This window comes from Tasmannia lanceolata, unplaced genomic scaffold (genome assembly GCF_043159265.1).
Source record: "Tasmannia lanceolata isolate RefF3 unplaced genomic scaffold, GAP_Taslan_0.1 ptg000002l, whole genome shotgun sequence".
Lineage (NCBI taxonomy): Eukaryota > Viridiplantae > Streptophyta > Magnoliopsida > Canellales > Winteraceae > Tasmannia > Tasmannia lanceolata.
The window spans coordinates 46,782,635-46,808,956 of NW_027518679.1; the positions used below are offsets into that span (position 1 = coordinate 46,782,635).

At 37.8% G+C, this 26,322-nt stretch overlaps 2 protein-coding genes across 2 annotated transcripts; one reads left to right on the forward strand and one right to left on the reverse strand.

Moving 5' to 3' along the window:
* Positions 1-1,218: 1,218 nt before the first annotated feature.
* On the reverse strand, positions 1,219-1,917 carry LOC143892392 (uncharacterized). The gene has a single exon (XM_077396985.1). The coding sequence runs from the start codon at positions 1,915-1,917 to the stop codon at positions 1,219-1,221; it is 699 nt and encodes a 232-aa protein (XP_077253100.1).
* An 18,154-nt stretch (positions 1,918-20,071) lies between these two features.
* Positions 20,072-20,777, forward strand: LOC143885652 (small ribosomal subunit protein eS17-like). The gene has a single exon (XM_077389823.1). The coding sequence runs from the start codon at positions 20,101-20,103 to the stop codon at positions 20,527-20,529; it is 429 nt and encodes a 142-aa protein (XP_077245938.1). The 5' UTR covers positions 20,072-20,100; the 3' UTR covers positions 20,530-20,777.
* Positions 20,778-26,322: the final 5,545 nt, after the last annotated feature.

Consider the following 26,322-nt stretch of genomic DNA (forward strand, 5'->3'; position numbering starts at 1 on the left):
CACCATCATGAGTATCTTTGCTTTCATCCATATCTACCAAAACTTCTTTCTTCTTCTCACTTTGATTCTAATTCCAACATTCTTCTTCATTGAACTTCACATCCCTACTTATGACAATCTTCTTAGTCATGGGATTGAACAACTTGTACGCTTTTGAACTTTCACTATATCCAACAAGGATACATATTTCAGATATATCATCCAACTTTCTTCTTGTTTCATCCGGCAAAAGAGAGTAGGCAATACTACAAAAAATTCTCAAGTGAGAAACACAAGGCTTATGACCACTCCAAGCTTCTTGAGGAGTCATACCTTGAACACTTTTTGATGATGCCCGATTCAAGAGATAAATAGCACATGCAACGGCTTCCGCCCAAAACATATTAGGCATCCCTTTAGCTTTCAACATACTTCTAGCCAATTTCATAATCGTCCGATTCTTTCTTTCGGCAACCCCGTTTTGTTGAGGTGTGTACCGAGTGGTAAGTTGATGCCAAATCCCATTCTCTTTCAAGAAATTCTCAAACTCATGAGAAACATATTCACCACCTCTATCGGAACGCAAAATTTTCAACATGAAACCACTTTGCTTTTCAACCAAGCTCTTGAAAGTTTTAAAGCATCCAAAGACTTCCGATTTTTCTTTAAGAAAATAAAGCCATGTCTTTCTACTATAATCATCAATGAAGGTGAAAAAATATCGATTACCTCCAATTGATGTTGTTTGCATAGGCCCGTATAAATCCGAATGCACTAGCTCAAGAGGATTTGATGCCCTCCATGCATTTCCAATGAGAAAAGAGTCTCTTTGATGATTTTCAAGTGCACATCCTTCACACGCTTGATCTTGGCGGTCGATATTCGGCATGCCTCTCACCATATGTTTCTTGTTCATGAGAGATAAAGTGTTAAAGCTCAAGTGACCATAGCGAAGATGCCATAGCCATGACATATCTTTGACAATAGTGTTGAAGCAAGGAAAAGCTTCACTTTGAAACTTTAGAGGAAACATCTTGTTTTGAGTCATTCTCACCTTGGCTATGAGAACATGATTCTTGTCTTTGATTTCACATACATCTTCCTTGAAATGAACATCGTGCCCTTTCATTAGAAGTTGCTCAACACTCAAGAGATTGTGCTTTAGACCGGGAACATAGAAAATATTGGAGATGCTCTTGACGCCTTTCTTTGTTTGAACAAGAATATCACCACTTCCCCTTATGAAAGCCTCTTGTTATCACCCGTTCGAACTTCACTTTGGAGAGATTCATCCAACTTTACAAATACGCCTTTGTTGCCGGTCATGTGGTTACTACAACCACTATCAATATACCACGTCTCTTCAAGAGCCACTTCTTGCACATTACAAGCAAGAAAAAATGTGTTTTCTTCTTTCTCATGCATGAAGGTGGAGTCTTTCTTGTTTTCTTCCGCAATCTTATTTCTACAATACTTCATGGTATGACCAAACTTTTTACAATGATAGCATTGAATTTGGGATAGAGGTCTTCCTCTCCCTTTTCCTCTTGTAGAAGAACCACCTTCATTTTTTTCATATTCTTGATTTCTTTCTCCACCATTTCTCCCCCTTCCACGAAAAGAATTTCTTCCTCTTCCTCTAGAGCTTCCCTTAAAAGAGACTTGAATTTGAAAAGCTTGTTCTAGAGGAGAAGAATCAAATTGCTTCATTCGTAGTTCATGGGATTGGAGTGATCCCAACAAACTTTCTATGGATAAAGAAGCAAGATCCTTTGATTCTTCAATTGCAACAACAATATACTCAAATTTTCGAGTCAAACTTCTAAGGATTTTCTCTACTATCCTTTGATCTTGAATATCTTCACCGTTTACTCTCAATTGATTCACAAGAGAAATAACACGATTGAACAAATCTTCAACCGATTCCGAATCTTTCATCCTTAATGCATCAAACTCACATCTAAGGGTTTATAATCTTACCAACTTTACTTTGTCTTCTCCTTTGTACGATATATAGAGTATATTCCATGCTTCTTTTGCCGTAGTCACCGATGAAATTCGTTCAAAGATGACGTCATCCACCGCTTGATAGATAAAGAACAAAGCCTTCTTATCTTTCTTTCGATTGTCCTTCAACTCATTGAGTTGTTGTGGAGTGAGAGCCGCTTGATCCTCCGGTTCTTCAACGCCGGTCTCAACAATATCCCATAGATCTTGAGATCCATACAAAACCTTTATTTGGATGCTCTATTGGTTGTAGTTCTTGCCATTGAATCGAGGAAGTTGAGGTTGCAACATATTGGAAGCCATGATCAACCTTCAAGCTATGCTTTGATACCACTTTGTTGGAATGAAACCAACGAGGTTGGAGGGAGAAGATGAGTTTCAAGAGAAGAAGATTGTTCTCTTGATATCAAACACACAAAGAAAGTAACCCAAGTTGTTGTACTACTCAAAACCCTTCAAATTTCACTTAAAGAACTTACAAATGAAGAAGATACATAGTCTAAAACATAACCTACATTCCAAATCCGAATTTAATAAGACTTAACTAATCTTAGCTTCCCCAAGTACCACTAACACACTATCACATGAAAAGTAAATGACTAGCACAATTCCAAAACACAAAACATAGTCCCTAGGCCATTAAATGCGACAAAGGAGATTTCCAATGTGATCAAGAATCTTCCAAGCCAAGAAGTCAAGTGGATAGATGATCATGATCTCGTGGTCAAGACTAATTTCTAACACAAATTCTAATGGCCAATTTTGTTGCACGGCCAATCTAAGGCGAACTTCATGATGTGAGTAGTTCATATCAATCAAATGTTTGCCCTATGTCGATGAGAGAGAGAGAGAGAGAGAGAGAGAGTTTGGTCAAAATGGATTTACAAGATAAATAGAGAATTTACACTAGAGAGAGAGATTGCCCTATGTCGATAAGAGAGAGAGAGAGAGTTTGGTAAAAATGGATGGAGAGAGAGAGAGAGAGAGAGAGAGAGAGAGAGAGAGAGAGAGAGAGAGATAAATAGAGAATTTACACTGTAGATGTCATGTGGTGGGTGGCTGATAATCACCTCCCTATGGTATTCGTTGCTGGTAAACCATCTTTTTCCATCTTAAAACAATAATACTACATTTTACAAGTCCTACTCTTAGTTGGGTTATCACTTATTTGAAATCAATGGCCAGAAATAGTGATGCTGGTAGCCGTTTAAATTTTAACAAGGACCTTCGTAAGTATCTAACAAGCAACCTAGCCTGTCTATTGAAGTTATACAAATCTCCTTGCTTTCAAAGTACATTCATTTCAACCTTCCACATATGAAAAAATTTCAAAGGCTTGCGTGAGATAGCTGTCAAATAAATTGATTGTTCGTCTTCTATGACTTTATTTGATTGCTTTTCCATGCCCACAACATACCAGAAAGAAAGCACTCGAAAAGGGAAAAAAATGAAATGTCACATCCAATTTAGTAGCGTCACAAAATTATTTGGATTTCATGGCATTTGAGGAAAGATAAAGTCAGTCACCCAATGAGGGAAGATGGCCAACCACCCTTGGGAAAAATAGAGATGTCAAGGTCAATTTTCAGCCGTTTAGCCATCTAATTATCGAAAATTTTGGGCTAGTATCCAATGGAGGGGGTGATATATTTTAGTATTTCCCATGGGATAATTAAGGGGTGTAGCTTTATCGTCCAATTTAGGAGATGGGTTGATAAGATCTTTTGACTTGTCTGCCATGTAAAGTTGGCAACCATGGAGTTAAGATCAAAGATGGAAAGTTGGCATAAGAAGCTGATGCCCAAGATTTCAAAAGCAATTAATTAGTTTTAGGCAAGAACATGTGGTGGAGACTCTTCTCTTGATAAATGCCTAGGTAGGTAGCATTCCTATGTCTGCTCTCTATACAAAAGATATATTGAAGGGTGATTCTTTTGTGATTGCAAGCACTGTTAGAGTTCCATAAGTATCTCTCCCTCTCTCCCTCCCTCTCCCTCTCTTATAGCATATATCGGTGCACTACTAGCTGGTTTTAAAATATTATTTCATGGATGCACAACCAAGGGATGGTAATGGCAACCATTCTTCCACTGAAATTAGTGAAAATCACAAACATCCGATAACCAAATCACCCGAGAAATCTCAATCTTCATCACCCAATTCAGAAAACTCAAGAAAGAAAATCCTAGATGATTCAAAGAATGTTCCGAAGATGCCGGCTTCTTCTCAAACAACTAGTAGCTCATCTTCTTCTATGTCATGTATTTCAAGTGTCACTTCAGAGGGGAGTCATGGCCATAGCGAAAGATCGAGCAGTGAAACAAATTTGGTGTTGGGTGGCTGCACACACTGCCACATGTATGTGATGCTCCAGAAGGAAAATCCAAGGTGCCCCAAATGCAACTCCTCTACCTTGTTGACCTTCTTCCATGCATGAATCATTGTAAGGAATCTCAATATAATCTATCTCACTCATATTATAACAGTTGTGATTCTCTATATTTGTTTTGAATCTCTATATTCTGAAGGCTTTCAAATATTCTTAGAATTTGTGTCATGGCAAGTTTGTGTAGAGTTTGGGCGAAACTGAAACGAAAACACTTTCGTCATTTGTTGGGTAAGTGATTTTTTTTTTTGGACGCGGAATTGTGCACTAAGGCCCCGAGGCGAACCTAAATTTTTTATTAATACTTAAAAGGGAGATATATTAGTCTTGAGAAACCCATCAAGATAGGACTCAAGGTTAAAATGTAACACTCCCATACCAAACAACCAAAGAAACAAAATCAGATTAAGGTAAAACAAATGTAGGAGAAAATGGAGAAGAGCTGAAGCAACCAGGAAGGCAAAAAAGTCACAATTTGAAGGCCTGTGGGTTTGTCTTCTGCTCCACTCTAGTATATGAAGAGGACTTAGTTTCATTTTATAAAGTAATAATGCAAGATTAGTTATGCGATTCAGGAAGAGATTGTGATAAGCAACCAGACAATCATCTTATTTACAAGGATTCAACTATCCTCGGAGTTCTAAACAATATGAGGGTATTAAAATTAAATTTATCTCATGGAAACATGAGAGTCTGATGATAGACTACTAGATGGTGTGTATTAGACACCCACCAAGGAGCTGCCACTCTGTTTGGAATAACATACAAGCAATCCCAATGGATCAGCTAAAGAATTGCACTCAATGTATTTTTTTACTCTCTTAATGCCGTGTAAGCAAGAACATATGGAAGGAGAAGGCAGATAAGAAGCAACAACAAATGGAGATGAAACCATATCTTGGAAAGAAAGACACAGGAAAAGGAAGGATGTGCTAGATAAGACCGTAATAGCAAAAAGAGAACATCTGAAAAAGAGCAGCCAAATTAGACTAAAACTAAGGAATGACCATGGTATTATCTTCCAAGTAATGGATTATCTTGTTCGAAGTTTTAGAGATTTTCAAAATTAGAGTTTTGAAAATAAAAAGGTTTTATTTTAGAAAATGGGTGTTTTTGAAAGAAGTGAAGAATTGCTTGTGGGAAGACCAAAAGTTTAGTCTCACGTTGGAAAATGAAAAGAGTGCAGAGGGGTTAATAAGTATCCCTCCTCTCTTCTCACGTCTTCAAAACACAAGCCTTTTGCAAATGGTGGGCCATTAGGAGTGTGCGGCATGGGCAGTGAGTTGTAGGGGCATTAGTGCCCTCTCTTAGCCTCTTGAAGTCTGCTCTTAGCTTTCTTTACTGTCTCTCTGTCTTTATATCTCTGGTTATCAGTTACTCAGTAGAAACAAAAAATTACTGCCTCACTGGCTTGCAAATTCCAAAGGGGTATTCGGGTCTGTACTTGTTTTTGCATAGCATCAACAGACCTTAGTAGTTTTCCCATTCCACTGGGTTTCATTGTATCTTGGAGGCAAATTCATGGTTACCCTGTGCACATCAATAAAAGTTGGTGAGGGCAAAGTCTTAAGGAAAACGACTAGCCTTGAAGCAATTCATCTCCATCTCACCAGTGCTTCTCCATTATTTATCATATCTTCCTACTGGGAGGACTAATGAAATTATCTGATAAGGACAGTCCCTTGTTAGCCAACTAATCCACCCATCTTTTTCATATACGAGTGATGTAAAAGAGGAGGAAGATTAAATCTATAACAGTAATATGCTTTCATTAATTAAGAAAATGATGTTTACATTGACTTCTATGCAGATCATTGTCAAATACCCCAACCTAGACGTTTGGTTATTTTTTAAGTAGAATACATAAAAGAGGAGGAAGCTGAAATCTGAAACAATTTTGTGCTTTCATTAATTACGAAAATGGTTGTCAAATGAAGAAAATACTCCTACATAGACATGTGGCTATTGTCAACAAGTGATCTTCCATTGACGATAACATTACAACATCAGGATTTTCTTTAAAACATGCAAGTTATCCACCATTAGTCTCTACTGTTAATCAGAGAACACAGGGATTGTCTTCTCTCACACCATTCAAGGGAAACCATGAAAACCAACCCTTCAGTCTTGGGGAAATTATATATAAGCATTCTTCTAATAACAATAGTATGTTAAACTAACATCACTTGAATTGATCCCTTGGATTTTCGGCATTCAAATCAAATAAAACTCATGTTTTACTTTGAGAGAAAGATATACCTAGTGCCATTGCCGCTTTTATGATTTCTTCGATCCGATGAAGAATCTTTGGCTTTCCCGAGCTGGAAGACGACCGAGAAATGCCCCTTGCTCTTCTCTTCCTTCCACCCTCCTTGGTCAATGGGAGACCTTCTCTCTCTCAAGAGATGCGAAATACATAAGAATGAGGAAGAGGGACCAAAGGCCATATAACTAGGAGATGAAAGGTCCCATTAAACTTTCTGTTCTCAGCCATTTTCGTTTGGTATCTTGGGGATAACTTTAACAACTTGCTAGAGCAAAACTTTAAGCCTAATAACCTTCCAAAGCCATGTCCAAGCTTGCCACACAAGAATTGCCTAATACAGGGCCACCTATGGTTAGAAAGTTCTAACACATCTAAGATTAGAAATTTCTAACATCCTCCCACTTGGCATGCACGGGCTTTACACTCTTGTACTATATGTTTGACACTTACTAAATAGTACGACGGTTTTGCAAACATTCTATTGAGTGAGTGTACTAATAACGGATCATGTGATCAATGGACTATTAGTTCTACCCAATGACCTACTCAGTGAGGAAATTCATGACTTGATAGCCGATCACACTACTGAGCCGTGCCATGTTTAGCACTCGGCTAATAGTGATGTTCATATTCTTGCTCGGACTGGATTATGTGAAAAATAGATGTTGATAACTATGTTGTTAAGTGAATGGAATGGGTGTTGTACATAAATTAAAAAACAGATCGATGTGAATGATATGTATGTTGTAGATATGAATGTTTTGTAGATGTGAATGATAACAATGTTAACAACGGATTTTAACAGTTGCCATATTGATCAATGGTGATGGAACTAACCATGCTATTGTTTGAAATTAAAAAAGAAAAAAGACAAAAAGGGAGGTGATATATCAGCCCCTTTTTATCACCAGGAACACCCCCTGTCACTGTTTGTGGCAATCAGGGGCATTGATTTCTTCTGACATAACTACTTCAACAGCCCCTCTTTTGTCATTGATACACCGACAGGGGGTGTTCCTGGTGATCAAAAGGGGCGGATATATCACTTCCCAAAAAAAAATCTATGAGCGACGGATTGTTTCAGCCTCTATAAGACAGAGATCCTTTAAAAAAAAAAGACATTGGTGATGGAAATTCTCGTCTCCATTTCTATGATATAGGCAATGTATAATGGAACCGTAACAACATCCCTCACTAAGTCACTATAGCCCTTTAGCGATGCATTTTATTGTTATCGAAAAGTCTCCGTCGCAAAAGATATATATATATATATATATATATATATATATATGAGGAAAGTGTTTCTACTCGGTCCCCTAGATAAGCTTATCTACTCCTCCCTTTAAAAAAATACAGTGGGCCCACGCTGCTTGGATGATCCAAAGCATTCATTTGATAGGTCTTAACATAGATAGGGTGTGCCCAAAAAATCAGCACCAAAGGGTCATCCTAGCCCTTCGTTTTGTAGTGCCTTGTGGTGCCCAGAATGGACACATATAAACGTCCACGTTTATATGCGTCCATTTTGGACACGGTGTGCCCAACAAAACGAAGGGCTAGGATGACCTTTTGGTGCTAATTTTTTGGGCACACCCTATCTATGTTAAGACCTATCAAATGAATGCTTTGGATCATCTAAACAACGTGGGCCCACTGTATTTTTTTAAAGGGAGGAGTAGATAAGCTTATCTAGGGGACCGAGTAGAAACACTTTCCTCTCTCTCTCTCTCTCTCTCTCTCTCTCTCTCTCTCTCTCTCTCTCTCTCTCTATATATATATATATATATATATATATATATATATATATATATATATATATGAGCTTAGTGTTTCTAGTCGGTAGAGTAGATATCGCTATCTACTCCACCATTCTTTACAGCCGTCGGATTATAAGAAATCCCATCCAAAGCGTTGAAGAAACAAATATACAAGACAAGGTGGGTTTTAAACAAGGGTTCTCTTCCTCGCTGGGTTTCCGACGCACGCCTCCCTCTTCTCCCTCGCTGGGTTTCTGACGCTAAGCTCGGTTTCTCTTCCTCGCTGGGTTTCCGACGCACGCCTCCCTCTTCTCCCTCGCTGGGTTTCCGACGCTCACGCACGCTCTTCTCTCCCTCGAGGTATGCTTTGGATCACCACTTTTCTTTTTTTTTAACCCAACAGAAGCCCATTTCTGATGGGTTTATTTTTAATTTTTATAAATCTTTGGATCACCACTTTTCCAATTTGGGTTTCTGTTCAAATGGGTTTGTATTGGGTTTTTTTTTTTGAAACCCATTTAAAAAAAAACCGAGGGTTTGTATTGGTTTTTTTTTTTGAAACCCATTTAAAAAAAAACTGAGGGTTTCTATTGGGTTTTTTTTTTTGAAACCCATTTCAAAAAAAACCGAGGGTATCTATTGGGTTTTTTTTTTTTGAAACCCATTTAAAAAAAAACCGAGGGTTTCTATTGGGTTTTTTTTTTTGAAACCCATTTAAAAAAAAACCGAGGGTTTCTATTGGGTTTTTTTTTTTTTTAAACCCATTTAAAAAAAAACCGATTTTTCCATATACTCTGTTACAAATGAATGGTTACATTCAAGATCTAGAAAAACCGATTTTTCTAGAAACCCATTTCAAAGGCAGAGAAACCCATTTCAAGTTTAGAACGACTGTTGGGTTTTTTTTTTAATTTTTATAAATCTTTGGGAGGCAGAAAGCCATTTCAAGTTATCTGCTCTATATATATTCTGTTGGAAAGAAAAATTTCCAATTTGTTTTTAAAATGAAACCCATTTCAAGTTTCTGTTGGGCTTCTGTTCAAATTGGTTTGTATTGGGGTATTTTTTTTTAAACCCATTTAAAAAAAAATCGGTTTTTCCATATACTCTGTTACAAATGAATGGTTACATTCAAGATCTAGAAAAACCGATTTTCTAGAAACCCATTTCAAATGCAGAGAAACCCATTTCAAGTTTAGAACGACTGTTGGGTTTATTTTTAATTTTTATAAATCTTTGGGAGGCAGAAACCCAATTCAAGTTATCTGCTCTATACAAACCATGGAAAGAAAATAATTGAATTTTCTCTTTTCCAAGCCAGATGTTCTGTCCAAATTTAATTTCCTGCTTATAAGTCTTGAACCATATAAGTTTTTTCAATTCAATTGAGTGTCCTCTGCTGAAATTTCTGTTTAGAGTGTAGATCTAAATCGCAGGTACCTCCATTATTGCCTCTGAGATAGCAAATAGTGATATTTTACTCAGATCACAATTAGAGTGTAGATCTAAAAATAAAGATTTATAAAAATTAAAAAAACCCAACAGTCGTTCTAAACTTGAAATGGGTCTCTCTGCCTTTGAAATGGGTTTCTAGAAAAATCGGTTTTTCTAGATCTTGAATGTAACCATTCATTTGTAACAGAGTATATGGAAAAATCGGTTTTTTTTTTAAATGGGTTTAAAAAAAAAAACCCAATACAAACCCAATAGAAACCCTCGGTTTTTTTTGAAATGGGTTTCAAAAAAAAAAACCCAATAGAAACCCTCGGTTTTTATTGAAATGGGTTTCAAAAAAAAAAACCCAATAGAAACCCTCGGTTTTTATTGAAATGGGTTTCAAAAAAAAAACTCAATACAAACCCTCGGTTTTTTTTTTAAATGGGTTTCAAAAAAAAAAACCCAATAGAAACCCTCGGTTTTTTTTGAAATGGGTTTCAAAAAAAAAAAACCCAATACAAACCCATTTGAACAGAAACCGAAATTGGAAAAGTGGTGATCCAAAGATTTATAAAAATTAAAAATAAACCCAACAGAAATGGGTTTCTGTTGGGTTTAAAAAAAAGAAAAGTGGTGATCCAAAGCATACCTCGAGGGAGAGAAGAGCGTGCGTGAGCGTCGAAAACCCAGCGAGGGAGAAGAGGGAGGCGTGCGTCGGAAACCCAGCGAGGAAGAGAACCCTTGTTTAAAACCCACCTTGTCTTGTATATTTGTTTCTTCAACGCTTTGGATGGGATTTCTTATAGTCCGACGGCTGTAAAGAATGGTGGAGTAGATAGCGTTATCTACTCTACCAACTAGAAACACTAAGCTATATATATATATATATATATATATATATATATATATATGAGGAAAGTGAAGCTACACCGCCAGTGTAGCTAACTTAGCTACACCGCCGGCTTAAAATACAATGGGCCCACATTGTTTTGGTGATCCAAAGAATTCATTTGATTGGCCCTCACATAGATAGGGTGTCCACCAAAAATCAGCTCCATAGGATCATCCCAACCCTACGATTTGTGGAGGCAAAAATGAACGTGTAAAAACCTTCACAAATTTGTCCATTTTTGCCTCAACAGTTTGAAGGGTTGGGATGATCCTATGGAGCTGATTTTTGGTGGACACCCTATCTATGTGAGGGCCAATCAAATGAATGGTTTGGATCACCAAAATAATGTGGGCACATTGTATTTTAAGTCGGCGGTGTAGCTAAGTTAGCTACACTGGCGGTGTAGCTTCACTTTACTCTATATATATACCCACATTGTTTTGGTGATCCAAACCATTCATTTGATTGGCCCTCACATAGATAGGGTGTCCACCAAAACTCAGCTCCATAGGATCATCCCAACCCTACGATTTGTGGAGGCAAAAATGAAGGTGTAAAAACCTTCACAAATTTGTCCATTTTTGCCTCCACATTTTGAAGGGTTGGGATGATCCTATGGAGCTGATTTTTGGTGGACACCCTATCTATGTGAGGGCCAATCAAATGAATGGTTTGGATCACCAAAACAATGTGGGCCCATTGTATTTTAAGCCGGCAGTGTAGCTAAGTTAGCTACACCGGCGTTGTAGCTTCACTTTCCTCTTTCTCTCTCTCTCTCTCTCTCTATATATATATATATATATATATATATATATATATATATATATATATATATATATATATATATATATATATATATATAGTTAAGTGAAGCTACACATACGTGTAGCTAACTTAGCTACACTGACGGCTTAAAATACAGTTGGCCCACATTATTTGGGTGATCCAAACCATTCATTTGATAGGCCCTTACATTGATAGGGTGTGCCCAAAAAATCAGCTCCATAGGATCATCCTAACCGTTCAAACTGTGAAGGCAAAAATTGATAGATTTGTGAAGGTTTTTACACGTCCAATTTTGCCTCCACAAATCGTAGGGTTGGAATGATCCTATGGAGCTGATTTTTTGGGCACACCCTATCTATGTGAGGGCCCATCAAATGAATGGTTTGCATCACCCAAACAATATGGAGCCCACTATATTTTAAGCCGTTGGTGTAGCTACGTGTAGCTACACTTTTCTCATATATATAGTGGAAAGTGAAGCTACACCGCCGGTGTAGCTAACTTAGCTATACCACCGGCTTAAAATACAATGGGCCCACATTGTTTTGGTGATCCAAACCATTCATTTGATTGGCCCACATTGTTTTGGTGATCCAAATCGTAGGGTTGGGATGATCCTATGGAGCTGATTTTTGGTGGACACCCTATCTATGTGAGGGCCAATCAAATGAATGGTTTGGATCACGAAAACAATGTGGGCCCATTGTATTTTAAGCCGGCGGTGTAGCTTCACTTTCCTTTTATATATATATATATATATATATAGCGACGCTTTTTTGACCCTTTTTTGACCCTTTTTTCCGAGAAGGTGTTTGCTCTCAAATTCCAAACAAATATCAAGTGGAAGATACCCACTTCAATTTTCGCAAGTATGATTTTAGTCTTGTCTCAGTTGATTCGGTATGATAAAATATCATGCTTTTGCTAGCCTGGCTTTTTAGCATATCAAGGAGCTGTCGTTATGTATTGGCCCACACATGCCGTTTAAACTAGTGAAAATAATGCTTCTATCTCTAGTTTCCACATTTACTCCTTGTGAAAAAGAGAATGATGTGTTGGAGAAATGACGGTCGAGATGATGAAAATGGAAGTTGAATGTTGAGATGCTTCAAGGTGAGTAGTGGCTTTCCTTAATACGATATTCGCCCCACCAATAGTGTGAAGGGGACAACGAATTCGCCTCCAAAATACATTGAAGCCCCGTGAAATCTTCACCAAATGTTTGTTAGACGTTTTGCACTAAACAGAAACAAACCCCAAATCACTCTTAGATTAAGTATTTGAGATATTTGTGTATGTTTCTGAAAAAAATAGAACACTAGGGAGAAACTTCTAAAAGTGTAAAAAACGAATTTAGAAAGGCTTTTCAAGAGACTGAGAGGCTTTGGGATTACTAAATTCGGGTTCTCATCTATTGTAAATGGAAAGTTCTGCTCTATTTATAGTCTTTGGTGTCTTTTTTGTTTGAATTGCACCCCTACAGGGGCACCATTTTCATTCGGGTTGAAATATGACGGTTAGATCGCGCCCCTCTGTGATTCTACGGTCCAAATCAATCATGGAGTAGTGACTGTTGGTTTGTGTAAAACCTGCGCCCTCCCCCATAGCCTCCAAATCACGAGCAATCAACAACTCACGGCTTGGATCATACCCGACCGGCTTCTGATCATTAGGACGTGACTGGTCATGATCCGACGGTCCAGATAGCACCTGATCGGACACCAGCCGTTACTCACAATCCAACGCACCGGATCAAGATCCATCACTAGACGTTGGGCACACCCGAGCGCGATCCTACAGTCCGGATCGTACCCACTCGGGATCACAATTGGATTACATCGATCTTCATCCAACGGGTAGGGTCAAATCTAGAAAAAATTAAGCGCTGAAATCGCTCCTCACGATGATGCACCATGCGCCAAAAAGTGTCAATAGCGCTCTACGGCCCATTGCCCATGCCGTGCATGCACGGATGGTCCTGTGGATCCACCATTTGCCAAAATCCATTGGCCCAAAAAGCAAGAGAGATAAGTAGAAGAAGCTTTATATACCCCTCTCCAACTTTTTAACTTACCCTGTGGGACTATTACAAAGCACTTTTCACTTCTTTCTAAAAGCACCCAACTTTACAAATAAAATACGGGGATTTGCTAGCACCCAACTTTACAAATAAAATATGGGGATTTTTAAAAGCAGCCACCTCGTGGACGAAATCTGCTGAAAAGTGAGCCTCTGTAGCTGCTGTCAGATGCAACAAACCACCTTCAAAATGCCTTATGCGATGGATGCTAGCAAAACCTTTTTCTTTGTAAAACTTTTTCCAAAAACACTTTCATTTTGAAAATACACTAAGGCCCGTTTGGATACCTCTTGGATTTGGATTTGGATTTGGAGGTGAATTTGGATTTTTAAATCCAATTTCGGCGTTTGGCAAGCCTTTATGACATCTGGATTTGGATTTGAGTGAAATCCACAAGATTTACAAATTCCTCATGTTAGTGTAATTTTTTGGATTTATAAATCCTTTCTGCGAGAGGTTATTTATAAATCTAAATTTAACCCCGACCAAAATATACCAAAAAAGTGTTAAATGACTTAAGTACCCACATGACATTAAAAACTGATCAAAATACATCGTATTAGGTAAAATGACTAGAAAACCCCCGGGTCAGGCAAAATGACTGAAATACCCCTATAGCAGGTAAAAATGACAAAATACCCCCGAGTCGTGCAAAATGACTAAAATGCCTTTATGACATAAAAATGATCAAAATAACTTCATACAGGGTAAAATGACCAGAATACCCCAATATCATGAAAAATTACTAAAATACCCCTAGATCAAGTAAAAATGACCCATGGCTCATAAAAAATGACTAAAAATACCAACATGAGATAAAAATGAAAAAAATACGCCATATTAGGTAAAATAACTAGAAATACCCCTATACAAGGTAAAAATGACAAAATACGCCATAATCGTGCAAAATGACTAAAATACCCTTATGACATAAAAATGATCAACATAACCTCATATAGGGTAAAATGACTAAAACACCCCAAGATCATGGAAAGTTATTGAAATACCCCTATATCAAGTAAAAATGATCTATGGCTCATGAAAAATGACTAAAATGACAAAAAATATCCTCATGAGATAAAAATACGCCATATTAGGTAAAATGGTTAGAATACCCCCGGGTAATGCAAAATAACCGGAATACACCTATACCGGGTGAAAATGACCAAATACCGTGAGTCATGGAAAATGACTAAACATAAAAAAATGATCAAAATACCCTATATAATACACCTATACCGAGTGAAAATGACCAGATACCCTGAGTCATGGAAAATGACTAAACATAAAAAATGATCAAAATACCCCATATAGGGTAAATGACTAGAATACCCCTGGATCTTGGAAAATGGCTAAAATGTCTCTATATAAAGTATTTTAAGGTTTTTTAGTTTCGTTAGATTTCAAGTTCAAATCCAAGGAGCATGCAAACAAAAATAATAATAATTTAGGTTTGAAATCCAAATCTATACGTGGTCATCCAAACGGCATTATTTATAAATTTGTGAATTTTAAAATTCTTGATTTGAAATCCATGAATTTTGGAAATCCAAATTCACCTCCAAATCCAAATCCAAGGGGTATCCAAACGGGCCATTTTGGAAGTCCAAATTCATCTCCAAATCCAAATCTAAGGGGTATCCAAACGGGCCCTAAGGATCCCTTGGATTTGGATTTGGAGGTGAATTTGGATTTTTAAATCCAAATTCGGCGTTTGGCAAGCCTTTATGACATCTGGATTTGGATTTGAGTGAAATCCACAAGATTTGCAAATTCCTCATGTTAGTGTAATTTTTTGGATTTATAAATCCTTTCTGCGAGAAGTTATTTATAAATCTAAATGTGACCCGTAAGGGGTTAAAATGACCAAAATATACCAAAGAAGTGTTAAATGACTAAAGTACCCATATGGCATTAAAAAATGATCAAAATACGTCGTATTAGGTAAAATGACTAGAAAATCATGGGTCAGGCAAAATGGCCGAAATACCCCTATACTAAGTAAAAATGAAAAAATACCCCTGAGTCGTGCAAAATGACTAAAATACCCTTATGACATAAAAATGATCAAAATAACCTCATATAGGGTAAAATGACTAGAATACTCCAAGATCATGGAAAATTATTGAAATACCCCTATATCAAGTAAAAATGACCCATGGCTCATGAAAAATGACTAAAATGACTAAAAATACTCTCATGAGATAAAAATGATAAAAATACGCCATATTAGGTAAAATGACTAGAATACCCCCGGGTCATGCAAAATGACCGAATACACCTATACCGGGTGAAAATGACCAAATATCCTAAGTCATAGAAAATGACTAAAACACCTTTATGACATAAAAAATGATCAAAACAGCCCCATATAGGGTAAAATGACTAGAATACCCCTGGATTATGGAAAATGACTGAAATGCCTCTATATCAAGTATTTTAGGGTATTTTGGTTTTGTTAGATTTCAAATTCAAATCCAAAGAGCATCCAAACAAAAAATAATTAATTTAGATTTGAAATCCAAATCTATACATGGTCATCCAAACGGCATTATTTATAAATTTGTGAATTTTAAAAGTCTGGATTTTGAATCCATGGATTTTGGAAATCCAAATTCACCTCCAAATCCAAATCCAAGGGGTATCCAAACGGGCCCTAACATAATAAGCATTGCATGTTGCTACAATTGGGACAAGAATCATGCCATTGACTCCTACCTTTAATTCTCTTCCTCCAAATGAACATTCTCCAAATGAACATTACTTCATGACCAAGTTGGGACAAAAGAAAGACCCAAAAAGCATCAAAAACCCATGTTTGATTCAAACAGGAAACTCACATAGCATGTTAAAATGGAATATGGACGTCTCCTTTTTCCTGGTAGAAAGGAAAAACAGTATTAATGACAGGAAAACAAGCTCATGAAGGCATCTCCAATGAATCCATGGATCTCTGAGGAATTGAGAGCCACAAAACAATAAACCAACTCTTCCATCTCTTCCCAATCTTGAACACCCACATCTCTAATCATCTCAAGTATTGATTCCCTGAAGTCCTCAAATGGGTTGTCTGAGTACTTCACTGCGCAAATGCTGTCGGCAAAAGTCCCATGAACGTCGCTCGGCAAGCTCGCGGAGAAGCTTAAACTCATTGTAGAGTATCTCACATTCTTCTTCTTCTTTCTTCCCTTGTTGATTGCCTCAGCATCCATTGCTTGTAGAATTTGCCTGGAGGTCCTTAGATCAGCATTAAATAAGATTCATCTAGTTTGTACAGTTTCATCAGCTGGATGTTTCAATAAGGTTTGTCCCATCCTGGTGGCAGTACAGATAAGATGGTGTAGAGTCATGTGGGTTGTTGTGTTAAAGAAAGGGGAATAAATGGAGTTGCAGGGATGGTAGGCCCAATAGGAGCTGAATTAGTGTGGAATGTCTCGTGGGTGTAGTGAAGGAACTTCATGAATGTATTTATGAACGCAGTGGTTTGAACTTTGAAGGTCTTAGATCACATGAGGTTAGGCTCCCTACCAATTAACAATTAAATTGTGATTAAGGGTTAATCCAATAGTGATTTGTCACTATACAGTGCAAGGAAAAGCTAGATTAATACTTACATTGACTCAGGACACGTTAAAGGGAGTTAGTGGTCCACCAAAAGAAGAGAGCTAGATGGGTGGATCATCTGTCAAAGATCATGGGTATTTTTAAAAAACAAGGATCATTAGGTTGAGAGGGGCTTGATTGGAATGAAGATTCTAAAGAAATGAAGGGTTTTGATCGAGTTTATGCATTTTATGAGGGTCTCCATGGTTCACACAAGAAATGACATGGAAGATCCTTGTCACAAATGAACCAATGGGAGCGCAAAGATGTCCATTTGTGAACCTCTACCACAAGTTTAAATGTAACATAACTTCAAAACACACTTAAAGTGCATTTTAGAGATCCTAACGAGAGGTTGAATGTAACATAATTAAATAAATAAATGTAACGACATATTAGAAGGGATTTGCTTTGCAATTTTGGGGAAAGCCATTTCGTGGGTCACTTTTGCATGAGCGAACAACCCCAGATAAATTAAAATGAATAAGACAAAATTTACTAAAAAGTGAGCTTTGTGGCAGTTCTCTCCGGACAATGTGAGCTGCAAAATTGCCTAGAAAATCCCATATAGAGAATGGAAGAAAGAACAGGTGAAATTATCCCCTTGTACAGTTGGCAGAATAAATTGTTACAATAAGAGCCCAGATGATGGTGGTTTTATTCGATATTCAGTGGTCACTAATGTATCTAAGCTCCAAAGTTCCATGGCATGGACCAACCCAAATGTTAAATAACATCTCTATGGCATGGACAATCTCAAATGTTAAATATGTCTCTGTCAACTCAACCCATTTGTCCTGGATCACCACTTAAGAAATTCAATATGTGATTCCATGAGTGTAATTACAATGTATAATATTGAACACCTAATAGCAGAATTAATTTGTAAATGCATAGATTAAAATCTCAACTAGTTATGCCGTAATGGCGAGGGCGTAGTTCAATGGGCCTTCTTTGGTCCAATTGGTGTAGGCGATGCTTCGGAGGCGGAAGTTAAGGCGGCATTCTACGGTATCAAGAAAATAAGTGGTTATTGTCTTGACAAGGTTATTATTGAAGGGGAATCCTTAAATGTTATCTGGTGGCTTAAGGGGGGAGTGGCGCCTCCTTAGAGATTTTTGCCGTTCATAGATGAGATCCACGAGATTATATCAGGGTCATCGGCTGTCTTGAAGCATGTGAGGGCAGCCAATGAGAAGGCTGATCTGTTAGCCAAGAGGCGGGGTGTGAATAGTGACTCTTTACAATGGTTTGATTATCTGGCCCCCCTCGATCAGCCATGTCTTGTTCTGTTGTTGTTGTGTTTTTTCTGTTTCTGCTTTCTTATCTTGTAATCTGTTCGATTGGGCTGTCCCACCTCGGCTTCCCTTCCCATTCTAATATGATTCACCAATTAAAAAAATTAAAAAAAAAAAATCTCAACTAGTCATTACTTTTAATGCCAAGATATGACATGGGTTTTGCCGTGTTATTTTGTATGCTTGTAGCTCAATCGGTGTGAGTAATTTGAAAAAAATGATTTTATTTTGAAGTCTTACCATTTCTAACTAAATACAAGAAAAATGTTACTAAGCTTGACTTGCAGCAATGTCCACATCTGTAGGGAAACGACAATTACACCTTCTTTCCCAGCATTTGCATCCCTTTTGTCGGTCCTCCCCTAAAAATGAGACCCATGCCTGCCCTTGGTTGTATACCCCAACTTCTCTACTTTTCCAGCATTACGAGTCCTTCACATGCAACCAAATGTAACATACTCTACTTATTCTGCATTCCCTTGTACATGACAACTTAACAACACTTGTGAAATCTAACTAGAGACTACTATTTTACCAGGAGACCATTTGATCACTATCCTACGGGGACACAGGTAAAATAGCCAAACTAACCCTAAAAGAGCTCTCCCTCCTGGCAACATAAGGTAAAAAACAACTTTATGAGAAAAAAAAGCCTTTATAGTTTTGATAGCCAACATTAGAGGTGCAACTTTAGTCGGGCTCAACACAAACCGGACGGATTCAACTGATTTGGCTCATATTTTCCTCAAGTTGGGTTCGGTTAGGGTTGGAAAAGGACAACACGATTTAATTTAGGATTGAGTTAGGGTTGATGCCTTGGGCACCCCAACCCGATCCGAACCCGACCCCATCCTCTTAATTTTATCTTAATTTTATTGTGACCCGAACCTGACCCGACTCAACCCCAAGCCCAATGGATTTTTTGTATGTTTTTCTATTTTGCCCGGGGGCCTATCCGAACCCAGCTTGACCTGATTTGAAAAATCAAGTTAGATGGGTTGGGTTAGCTGGTTAGGGTTGAGAGATTTAGTCCCTGTTCGTTTTAGATTGTGACAAGTGATTGAGACCCCAGACAGATTAGAATTGAGGTGGCTCTCTCGGATTGTGTTTGGGTTAGCTTAACCCAATCCAACCCAGCCTGAGTTGCACCCCTAGGGTTGGTTTCAACTCTTGCCCACATTAGTGTTAGGGTTCAACTAGGGTCTCGTTTAACCCGGAATCACAAGTTGGGTTGTGTTTGAGTCAGGTCGGGTTCAGGTTGAGAAAGTTGAACACGAGTCGAGTCTGGATTGGGTAGTTGGGTCTGGGTTGTCACAACCCGATCAAAACCCGACATTTAAACAAAATACTATCATTGTTTTTGTTTTCTTTTTTAGAACATAAAAACCTAGAGGGGAAAGATACCACGATAAGTAGGTCAACATGACCCAACCAGACCCTAATTGGGAAATCGGGTCGGGTCGGGTTCGGGTTGAGATATTATTTTTTTCGGGTTTGCCTTCATCGGGTTGAGAGTTGGGCCGGGTTGGGTTCGGTTTTGCTTCAAGAGAAAAAATCCCATATAAAAGAGAAAAAATCCCTAGCATGCCTTTCAGAGAGAGAGAGAGAGATGGGTCGAGTGAGGACTAAAACTGTGAAGAAATCCTCTCGAGTAGTAATAGAGAGGTACTACTCTCGCATGACCTTAGATTTCCACACCAACAAGAAAATCCTCGAAGAGGTAGCCATAATCCCATCAAAGCGCCTCCGAAACAAGATAGCTGGATTCTCAACCCACCTCATGAAACGGATCCAACGAGACCCAGTTCGAGGCATATCTCTCAAGCTCCAAGAAGAAGAGAGAGAGCGAAGAATGGATTTCGTCCCAGATGAATCAGCAATCAAAACTGAAGTAATCGAGGTCGATAAAGAGACAATGGACATGCTCGCTGCTCTCGGAATGTCTGACCTATCTGGCGTCGTTAAACAGGCGGACCCGCCCATGTCCGTTCCTTCGTTCTCTAAGCCCCTTGGGGGATTCCCTGGCCGTAGGATGTAGGTGAGTCAATTGGGGCGCTTTTCTTCTTAGATTTTGAAACTTTGAAATGAAGTGTTTGATAATCTCTATCTTTATCATTTTACCTTACCATTTTGGAGACATTGGAAGATGTTTTTAGTATTTGGGTTTTTTTTTTTTCTTTCAATGAAATAGTTTGAACCAGTTTGAATGTCTGAATCTATGATGCTTACTAATATCTACCTTATAATTAAGGCATTTGGATTTTAATCGGAGTTGTTATTGCTACCTGGACTTTATTCTAAGCTCTCAAAGTAGTTTTTTTCCTTGTAAATTATAGGATTGTAAGGCGCAAAAGGACACTAAGGTTATACCTTCTAGTTTCGTTTCTGGTATTCATGATGTTGTTTTGTGACTGAAAGCTTTATGGGTAGTTGAGTATGATTCTGCATCATTCTGCATCTCATATATTCCCTCCATTTTAATATTGTGTATTTCATATTTATTGTTCCTATATTACTTATCGTAGTTGTCGATTTGCCTAGAAAATTGTAGGTGGCATGCCCGGTTGGTTGCTTATGTTTTTCATTTTATCATCTAAATGTAAATATAATTCCAGTTTATACAGTTTATAGGTTTTGATCAGTAATTTTCTTGCAGTTGTCGATTGTTTAGAATTATGATAAAGAGAGCGATCAGAATCTTTAACAGGATTTTATGTGACGTTTTGCAAAGTGACTGTTAGGCCAACTCTTGTAATTGATTTTTTTCAGGATTTTATTTAAATGGGGGCCTGTGATACTTTAGAATCATTCTTTTGACAAATTGGGTAGCATGAGATGGTGATAGTGATAGTAAGTCATCTCGAGATGCTAGTTTTCTGTCAATGCCATTTGACAGAAAAAACCGTGTCTTTCAATGCCAACAATGTGGGCCCACACCTGTTTCTAAGCTCGAGCTCAGAAACACTATTCTCTCTCTATCTGCGCGCGCACGCGCGTGCGTCTCATTTTTGTAGATCATCGAAAGTTTACTTGGATTTGGTGCCTTTCATGGATCTGCATAGGGTCTAGTCAATGACTTTTGGATGGTCACTTGGGAACTTATTTTTAACATGTTTCTTTTCATCTGATCATTCATCAGCCATAATCTAGTACTTTGAATATTTCAAGATTCACATACAGCTAGATGGTCATTCACCCTCTACAGATTGTTTTGTCAACGTTTACCCTTTGGATCATATTAGCGTTTTGTCTGATAATTCTTGCTGGTTGAGGCTATTGCATCTGCCATACATTAGGAGGCATTTGATTGAAATGATTAGGACTATACTTTTGGATCAACCCATATCCCAACTGCCACATCTGTCTGATCAACTTGTTCTTTACTGCCTACAACTCTTATGGCTGGATGGGGTCTAGGGTCTTTTTTGTGAAACAAAAGAACAACTTAACCTGAATCAATTCATCTTGCTATTAATGTGGCTTGTTTCCTCTCTAGAGTAGGATTTGCAACTAAAATCTCTGTCTCTCTTTGTGCATACTCAATTTTCCATTGGACGTTATCATTTTTTCCCTTCATGTCTCTTAGAGCTCTCCATCTGGGAGTTGAGATCCAAGGAAGGCCTACATGCCACTCTTGGATATTCTTATTCAAAAAGACACTTGTTTTTGTGAAATGCTACTTTGGGTTATTCAAAAGACATTTTTTTGAAAGAGTGTTTTCATGTGAAAGGGTTCTTGGGTTACTTAAAGCACTTTTTTGAAAGAGTGTTTTCATGTGAAATTGTGCTTCCATGTCTTTTCACTTTCTATAAAAGAAGGCTTAGGGTCTCATTTCAAATATCTTTTTAAAGTAGTTTAGGATGTCTAGAGATGTGTTCTACCTTTTCTCTTCCTATTCCATCTATTTGCGGACATAGTGGTTTGCTACTGGACTTGGGGTGCAACCCTAGATCGATAGTAGGTGTTGTATCCTCAAAGACTATATTTCCATGCTACCACCTGCGCAAGTGGGGAAATAAAAGTCTTCATGATAGAGCCTTAATCGGTATCCCTTGTCCAATTTCCTTATATTATATCTCGATTTCTTTCTTTGATTTTTATCCTATCTATACTCGTGTGTTTCTTTATTTGATCATTTATCATACCAATTTGTCCCTACACACGCTACATACTTGCATCATTGTCGATTCTTGCTAGATGCTTGTTCAATTAAGCTATGCCTCCGCGTAAGAGGATATCTATTCCTGTCAAAGTGGGCATCAACCATAGTTTGGCTGTTAAATTATGATTTTGTTTTGCAATATTTGTGGCATCATTTATTTGATTGTAGAATAACTCCGAGGAATATTTTTCTATGTGAAATGTCTCCGTTCTTAACATAATTGACTGATTTTGATATGATTCTATTTCGTTTACACAATTAGACATTTACTTCTACTTTTTTTTGTATTCTCATTCATATTGCGAGATGGAAGAAAAAGTTTGTTTATGGGATTCTGTCTATGGCCATTCTCATGGATTTTGATAGCATGATGTGTGGCATTCGTTTGAAATGGGATCCAAGTCGTTCAATAAGTACTTCGAGATGAGCTCATTGCGTAGTTATTCAATCATAATAGGCCATTTTTCCGGGAAATGCACAGAAAATTTGGCTAATTTTTAGTTCAGTGTTTGCTTGTTTTGGGTTTTTTTATGTCTATCCATTTGACCATTTGAAGGACATCTGATGTCCTAACTTATGAAACAAATGAAGGGTTAAAGCATATCAAAACCTCTTCTCTTTGCACCTTTTGATAATTGCCTTCATTTCTAAAACCCTCTTAAAATCTTGTCATTTTAGTCAATCCCAAACGAATAGAGGGCTAAAATGCAGCAATAACTTCTTAATTTTTTTAATTTACATCGGTCATGGTGTTTTTTTTTTTGAAATGGAACATTAGAATGTTTCAATCTAGAAAAAAATGCAATGATCAGCGGAACCTTAGTGAGAAATTAGGCTAAAAGTGATGCATATATAGCTTAATGGATTTGCTAGGGACCATCGCATAAGAGGTAATCGTGGATTTAAGAGTTTACAGAGAGAAGCTTTGAGGTTTTGATATGTTGTGTATGTTGTACAATTGTGGGATTCATATTTGTGGGGAAGGACGGTCGAATAAGATAATGAAACCATGGCACGTCTTGCAATCATAAGGGGGATTTTAGAATCTAGGTTTTAATTTGAAAGCTGTGTAAAAGAGGGGCTGAAAATGAGGGACGAAGAATTCTTCGCTTGTCTGCCATCTTGGATTTTGAGTAAGAAATCCAGGTTTTAAAATCTTTCCCCCCATCTTGATATTTCTAGAAACACGTCGATCTCATAGTCTCTTGCTCGACGGAAGGATGAGAAATCAGAGAACGATTTCCTCCTCTATTCTTCCATCCAGAATTTTGAGGAAATCCAAGATTCTAAATTCCGCACCTTTAAATGTTGGTGTAGCTGATATGTGTAATTGTGCCATCTCGACTTTTAATTTTTCAAGGGTTTGGTGAATTATTGGTGTGTTCTTATTCTACTTCTCGCCAAATAAACAGGTTCAAATAGGAGAATCAGACTCGGCTGAAGCAAATTCACAAAACATAGGAAAAATGGACAGAAATACGAGTCTCCCAACCCATTTTTCATGGGATTTGGTACATGAGGAATGCTAAACTCAGGGGTGCCCTTGCAAAAATCGAATGAAAGGGCGTGCCCATTAGTTGCCCATCACCAAAGTGCATTTATAAAATGTAATAACATTAAATGCACTTTCCAGACGTGCAACCAATGGGGGTGCCCTTTCATTTGATCTTTGCAAGGGTGTCCATAAGTTTAGCATTCCTCTTGGTAGATTTATCCAAGGTTTAAAATTTCGGTTTAGGTACCGGTTTCGGACCTTGGTCGAAATCTGGTACAACAAAAAAAAAAACAATATTTTATTCATTATTAAATTTCGGTCGAAATTTTGGTGAAATATTAAATTAATATTTAAAAAAACCGATTTTTTGTGTCAAATTTTGGAAAAACCGAAATTTCGACCGAAATTCCGAAATTTCGGCCGAAATAAATGACCATTTCCATTTTGTGTGGTTTCAGTGTTGGTCTCCACCGAAATCCGAAATTTTGGATTTCGGTCGAAATTTGAAACCATGGATTTATCCCAAAAATTAGCACTCTAGAATTATATATATTTTTTGTGGTGGCTGGAGAACATGATTTGAAAAAAATAATAATTCTGAGAACGTGTTAGAAATTTTGATTCTGAAAGCACTCTTCTAGAATGGGAATCAAGAGAATAATTAAAGGACAATTTGTGCTCCTCAAACCATTGATGGTAAAATAGCAAACCATCTATGATGGAAGCGCTAGCACCATTATATGGAAATGATTTTTGGGGCATGACTTATTTATGATGGGGTCCAACAAATGAATGGTATGGAGCATCCGATGGAATGACCCCTACCGTATTTTTAAAATATGTGCATGTATGTGCGGACACTATAAAAACTCCTATTGTTACATAGTGAACCTACATTTGTAGGGGTCCAACTCTTGTTGATTTTTCGGAGTTAGGGTTTAGCTTTTACCTTAAAATTGAGTCGAGTTTAAGCTGATTCCAATTCAATTTTTTATAGCAAAAGGTTAACCCGGCCCACCCCAAGTTGCCCCCCTACATATTTGGTTTCCTTCGTTTGGCCCTACTTCAGATATCTAAAAGATACATTTTCGGTTGCCGATTGTGTGCCATTACCCATGCATAAGTTTTTAAACTGAATGACCAAAATTAGTTCAATTGAATCTTACAGTGCATTTGGATTGTCGGGAACCAGGCACTAGAATCGGCAAGCTGATTCCTTTGATTCCGACATTTGATTTCAAATGAATGAATGGAATATGGGGACATAATTTAAAACGACCAGTTACTCCAAAAGCTTAGGTTGTTGGAGAAGGTGTTATTTAATCTTTTATACTTCAACACTCCCCCTCATGTGTGGCTCCTCTTTTTAGAGTTGGCCTACACGTGGCACATGTGACCCCTCTTTCGGGTTTGCTATTCCATGGGGATGGGTTGGCTATTCCATGTGGATCTTTAATATTGGGGAGGTTTGAACTGTTAGGTATATAATATAACCCATGTATGTTCTAATATAAGCCCAATAAGATAATGGACCGGTGTAGTGGGCCTATTTGGGCTAGAGCCCACTAACCTCTTAAAACCCTAGTGTATCTAATATATATAGGGGCTGGAGGCAACAAACTTGGTATTCCAAATTAGATACCTTGGGTGCAATGCTTCAAGCAACCTCTTGCGTTAGAAATCTTAGCCCAACTCTCCCTCTCTCCTTGTGGCGATTTTAGTTCCACCGAACAAGAGGTAATCCTCATTTTGGAATTAACAGTGGTGAACTCTCATCTAATTAGTTGTGGCTGAAGTTCTAATAATTGGGTAGAAATCTCGTTCTATCATGTGCTTTTTCCCATTGATCTCTGCAAACGAAAAACATATGAAGAGCAAGCATCCCACATTGAGGAGGACTCCTTTTTTGGCTCTATCTGAATAATTGAAAAAGAGGACCTCGTTCGGCGTGGTTATCTGTCCTAGAGACGTGTCTCTCTTTCTCACCCAACCGATTGAAATTGCCGCCTTCTCGTCTCCTCTCTCAATTCAACAGAATCAAATCAACCCTCTGCAATTGAGAATTTTTGATCTGTTGAAATCAAACGATTGAGATTGAAAAAAGGACGTCGGCATATCTATCTCGATGAGATTTGGAAAAAAGAAAAAAAAAACCCTACTTGATCAAGTCTCTC